Source organism: Trachemys scripta, chromosome 13, assembly GCF_013100865.1.
Source record: "Trachemys scripta elegans isolate TJP31775 chromosome 13, CAS_Tse_1.0, whole genome shotgun sequence".
Taxonomy (NCBI): domain Eukaryota; kingdom Metazoa; phylum Chordata; order Testudines; family Emydidae; genus Trachemys; species Trachemys scripta.
Genome location: NC_048310.1, coordinates 24152413 through 24158412, shown reverse-complemented (window position 1 = coordinate 24158412; position 6000 = coordinate 24152413). Strand labels below are relative to the sequence as shown.

The 6000-nt window shown below is 39.4% G+C and overlaps 1 protein-coding gene across 2 annotated transcripts in view; it reads right to left on the bottom strand.

Annotated features, from left to right (window-relative positions):
• Positions 1-1467: 1467 nt before the first annotated feature.
• Positions 1468-6000, bottom strand: part of C13H19orf12 (chromosome 13 C19orf12 homolog) — a 112284-nt gene continuing 107751 nt past the window's right edge. For both annotated transcript variants that reach the window (XM_034788935.1, XM_034788934.1), the window contains exons 2-3: positions 5817-5993; positions 1468-2996 (exon numbers count right to left, since the gene is read on the bottom strand). In XM_034788935.1, coding sequence (XP_034644826.1) covers positions 2731-2996; positions 5817-5976 — 426 coding nt within the window. In that variant the 5' untranslated portion in view covers positions 5977-5993 and the 3' untranslated portion in view covers positions 1468-2730. The remainder of the gene's footprint in view (positions 2997-5816; positions 5994-6000) is intronic.

Here is a 6000-nt window from a genome sequence, read left to right as displayed (position 1 = left end):
GATTTGAGCTGCATGCTTTGCTTCTTGTACACTATCAAAAGCAATAATATGCTCTGAACACCAAATTAGGTTTTTGGCCCAGTGGCACCCGTGCAGTCTCATTACATTCAGGAGTTTATTTGCATCAGTGCTTCGAACCAGACAATGATGCTGAGAAAGAAGAGAATTCAGCTCACTTCCTTTTGGCGCTGCAAGAGGTTTTGATTTTGGTCATCTGCTCACCTAAAGACGACTCATCTGTGTTCACTGCAAGCCAGTGTTATTGTGATTAAGTTATAGGCAACACCCTGGTGTGTTCAGCCATTGGGATCACTCAGTCATCTGAACATTCTGACATCACAACAGAGAGCACCCTATTGTCACTGCGTTGGGAGCAGAGAGAGATGGAGAACAGGCTGAGATTATTGAAATGCAGAATAAAACAAAGTGATGTTCTTAGGAAACTTCAATTTGTCAGATGCAAAACGACAGCCCTGGAGCCCAGCGTAATCCATTAAAGATCAGTCACGCTCTGCCCCATCAGTATGGGTGAAAAGAGGAACCTGTGGGTAGTCCAGTCTACAGACTGACCTTTTCCAGCTGCTAGCAAGGATGCTTGTAACGGGTTCTGATTCCCAACAACAGTCAACTGAAGCTAATATGATTTAAGTGTTGTCCTGAATCAGAGCCATCATGAGGACACCTGTCTACAGGAGGCAGTGGGACCTAGTGAATAGCGTGCTGGATTGGGACTCAGGGGACCTGGGTTCTGCCACTAATCGGTTGGGTGACCTTCAACAAGTCACTCCACCTGTTCCTTAGTTTCCCCATGTGTAAAATGTAAAGCATGTTGAAGCCATAGCCATTTTTGTTAGAACAAAAGAACTGAAGCCAGCATCTCATTGTACATGGACCACTTTACAATCAGATGTCAAATTACCCTGAAGTGACTACTGATCTTGGCTGGATTTAAATTGATGATCCTGACATGAAAGGCTTTGTGTCTCATGAATTATCCAATCATTGTCATCTGCAATCCCTCTTTGGCAATGTCTCATTTTAAGTGTTGTGACTATGAAGGCAACTACTTCAATTTACAGTTTTCTACAGCTTGCCCAACTTGTGCACAATGATATTTCTAAAACAGATACCAGATTGTATGAAAACATGTAAGATTACATTTATCTGAAAATCTTTGAAGATGCCAACTGTTGCATTACAAGTACCCTGCAAATTAAACTGTACTCTCCTGCTTTGGTATTATTATGCACTCTGACTGGTCCATTTATAATCTACTTCTGTTCTGCTTTCCAATAAAGTGGAAAGAACTACGGTACTAAAGACAGCGACACACAACCTAGCCCATGAACTCTGCAGGGGAAGAGCAATACAGGCTTACTCATAGCATGTTACAGGTGTACAAAGTAAATTAGGTAAACCCAACACATTTGGTAAGCTGTCAATAAAAAACACCTTTCTCCAGTCAGATTCAAAATTTTAGAAGCCTGACAAAAAAAAAGTCTTTATTTTGATTTTGCTACTAGGCAAAGAATATAATATAAAAACAATTTCATTTCTTGTACGTTTTTACATATAAAAGAAGGCACCTTTGTACATGTGAGCTTGTCTTACAATGTTTCAATATAAATAGTGGAAAATCAGAAGATAACAAGCATAATTCCAACTAGAGTCTGCAGCTTCAACATGTGTAGGAAACCATCCCAAATCATTATTCAATAGATAGTTTGACATAATAAAACAACATGCCTCATATTTGCTCATATTTCAGTTCACAGTTTTGATGTACTTGATTTGTTTTAAAGCAAAACACATAAAAACATGATACTCCGCCAGGGTGCAGGGGTACATTCTTTTCTATCACAAGACATACATATACTGCACTACAGCACAGAAAAAGGTTAGTTCTGGCTTTAAAGATAATTAATTTGAATTGAAGATTTGTTGATTATACTACTACACCTTGAAAATACTTTAAAGAAATGATAATTAACACCTGCAGTTCAGATTCAACACATTTCAGTCAGAGCAAAGCATTTTTCTTCTACAAGCCAATGCTGAGATGACAATCCCAATTCTGCGATTGGATGGGAGATGCCAGCCACCATCATGTTAGCAGCCTTCTAGGTCTAGCCTTTCCATACAAGGATAGCAGGAGCAAACTAGCTACGAACATTTTGTCCACTGTTGCAATAAAGTTCAGGTAGGCATTTGTCAGACTTGTATGTGAATAAAAGACTCAATAATTAGCATAAAGTTGTAGCAAGCAATGAAGAAAAGTTTGAGAAGATATTTACCTTCTCAGCAGAAGTACCTTCATTCTTGCAACCTTTACAGTCCATGAGTAGACAGTGGGTAAAATTTTCAAGAGTGCCTAAGTGACTTACGTCACTCTTAAAAGTGGAACCTAGGAGCCTAAGTCATTACAGTGACTCTGAAAATTTTTCTGAGTGATAGTTGGTGTGAGAAACATAGCTCCTTTAATGCTTTATGATCTTGATTTCAGTTTTCAATACACAGTAGCTTAAACGGCACAGCAAGGCAGTTTAAGATAATACAGTACTATAATTCTAGATTCACAAAAACCAAAATAATATTTATATCTGCCTACTGCATTTACTTAACTTTATAATTAGCTGCACTAACTAGTAATCGTTATGTTAAATAAAAGATCACAGTTGTCAAAATAAAATTCCCTTCATTGTAAAGTGAAAACACACACTCAGAAAAGGTTTAATCCCCATACCGTATTTCTGCTCTTAGCTCGTGTGAAAGATAATTTATTAACACTGCTGCCAACTTCTGTTGGAGGGCGGCATTTCCCATTACAAGTGCAGTCAACTGTGCAGCATCAGTCCAGTCTAAGTTCCTGATAATAGCAAAGGCATCATCATAGAGCTTCTGTTGCTCAGCAGGAGGCAGTTCCAGTATAATCTGAGGGATTGGCTTAAACTGTCCAGCAGTCATCCAAGCACCAAATAAACCACCAACTGCACCCCCTAGAAAATCAATGAAGATGTAATTAGTCAGTCTCCACTTTTTTTATTATTAAATTTCAAATCCTACCCAACAATAGCCAGGCTTCAAACAACAACACTGGTGCTGCTAGCTCGATCAGAACTCAATGAGGAGAGTTGGGAGGCCAAGGCACATTTACTTTAATGGTTATAGATAAAACTAGTTAAAGCCAGAAAGAGTTTCCATGATTTTAAGTCAGCGCCCATCGCAAAACAATTCTTAACACAATCAGTACTAATAACTTAAAGCCCTAAATCAGTGAAAAACAATCATCCTTTATGGCACTGACTGGTCTCTTCAGGAGACGACAGAAGATCACAGATTCTGGATAAGACCGTTTTTTTAAATAAAGCCCTCTGGTCAAGGAAACTAGGAGACAAATCATACGTTGGTGGCCAAAGTTAATTTACTTCTCTCTCTCTCCTTACAAATCCACAGCACGGTACCTGTTTTCTGCCTCTGTTAAATAAGGCTTATTACTCTTGTTCCTTTGTAAAGTCCCTGCATGGCTGGGGCTTATATGATGCCAAACAGAAAACAAACCCAGCAGTTTGGGGAGTACTGATTTAGAGACAGTCACCCTATTGATTACTGAATCAGCACTTTCTCACTGGTCAGGCAGTACCATGGATTCCAAAACATGCTCTTATCTTTGGTACAGAGCTGATCCGTCCCATCCCAAGAATACTGGGGTGGGAGATCCTATGGGGCTGTCAAGGTGGTCACTGTGCCTACCCCAGGGGGAAGTTTCAATAGTAAATGCTATAATGGGTGCTCCCTTTCAAAAGAGAATCAATCCCAAGCTGTAAAGTAATTCTCTAACATAAAACAGCAAATGTAAAGTCTTTAATAATTGACACCACCACCAGGAGAGTCCTGGTTAGCTTAGCTGCCTTAGGTTTGCAAACTGGATTCAGAACCACACTGCTCAGCTTCCAGAACCCTCACACTCAGGGACTGCTTCTAGAACATCATTTATATGCCCATTTACCCATTTCACACGACAAACATTTTTCAATTTGCAAATTTTACTGAGCTTGCAACTCTTCTGGTGATGCTAGTGAAATGCTTGAAAGCCTATAATGGCTGCATTCATCTGCATCAAACCTTTATGAGAACATCAATACATGATTTAGAGAGCACCACATGCAAAAAATCAGATGTGGCTCTTAGACTGGAAGGCTTCTTACACAATCATTTGGTCTTCTTCAGTTAACATTCACCAATCCACTCCCCTCAAAGGGATCCAAGCAACTGATCTAAGCACTGGAAAGCAAGATAAACTGCACATTTCTCAGGGGGCAGATGCAGTAGGGAAACTCACCGTATGACTTCCTCACAGCCAGGGATAATGATAACTCTCCTATTCAGTTTACAGTAAAAGAATAACACAGCCAAGGACCCATCTACACCATGGTTTGTGCATATCCCTGCTAAAACTTAATTAAAAGTGCCTCCATAACCAAGCTAAAACTTTAGAATGTTCAGGACAAGTGTTAGTTCAGTCACAAGTCACTTACTTCTACAATGTAAGATTCTAGATAAAATCAGAATTCTCTGACTCAGTTACAGTGGTATATAGACAAGGACACACACAAGCACCCAGTCTCCCTTCCAAACAATGCACTTGTTGCACTGTCCCTAGCAGCAATGTCAGGAAGACAGTCACTTAAACTGGGGTATATAGGACAATGCACCTTTTAGTTTTAAGGTAGCTGTCCCTTTTTATTTTATTTGTGGCTGTAACAGGTTGGTTTCATTTGATGATTTCTATAATTCCAGTTATTTAAGTATATGGACAGCTACATTCTTCTTAGTACTTCCTACTGGTCTGGATATTATAAATTTCTTACAACCATTTGGTTTTACCTATTTCTTACTGGAAAGTTTAGTAGCATCTTTGTTACAAGACTTTTTCTGATAATTAAGATGCATGTTTGTAATGCTGGTAGCTTTACAGTTACTCTTTGCATCTCCGGCTGTGCTGTTACGTGTTTATTTTGTATTTCTCCAATGCCCTTTTGTGGCATTAAAGCTATGAATGAAGTCACTTGGGCCCCAATTATTCAAACTCACGAGCAGATGTACAACTTTACTCATATAAGTATTCCCATTAAGGTGTATGGGACTGCTCATGTGAGTAAACTTACATGCATGGCTCAAGTGTTTGAAGGATTAGGGCATAAGTGACATCAGTAGTAATCTAGCTTTAATGCCACAAAAGGTTATTAATAAAGGAGATATCTGGAATTTTCTCTTCTGTATCTCTCATTGCTAGTAAGCTCAGGGCTTTAATATAATTTTTGTTATACAGAGAAACGCTAATTGACAGGGAACATGGTACTCTGAAAAAACTAAAATACATCCAGCATGACAAGCAGCACACTACAAAATGTTAAATAAATAAACCTTACTGTCAGAAGGATATTTTTATTAAGGAAGGATCCTAACTCCCCTAGATATGGTTAGACTGGGAAGATTTCCTCCCCCTCACTTTATACCCAAATGAAATAAATTTCCTTAAGGGGTAAAACTGGGAGTCTCCAACCCATTTTTCTCTATCTACCAAAGGTCTGTAGGAAATGATCTAACAATAGTTCCTCCAGGGGGCTCCATATCAGCCATGAATTTAAGCCGAAGCACTCTGCTCAGAGTATCTTTTCACTGTCAGAAAGTATTATGAAAACCTGCTTTACCTTCTATTTAAACCACATCGCACATCAATTCTTTAATTCCTTAGTTCAACAGCTCATCTTATTATGAGCCAAACCATCTTTCCTTATATGGTACTGTGTATTTACCTATGGCTATTCCAGGTGGACCCCCCATTAAGCCCCCGAGAAATGCTGTTGCACCCGCTACTAGCGCTCCTTGTCCAGAATGCTTGACAGCAGCCTTCATCTTCCTCTCCTCAGAGATACGGCACAAAAGGTGTATCACATCATTAACGTCGAGCGGCATCTTGGCTGGTTAGCGCCCTGAAAA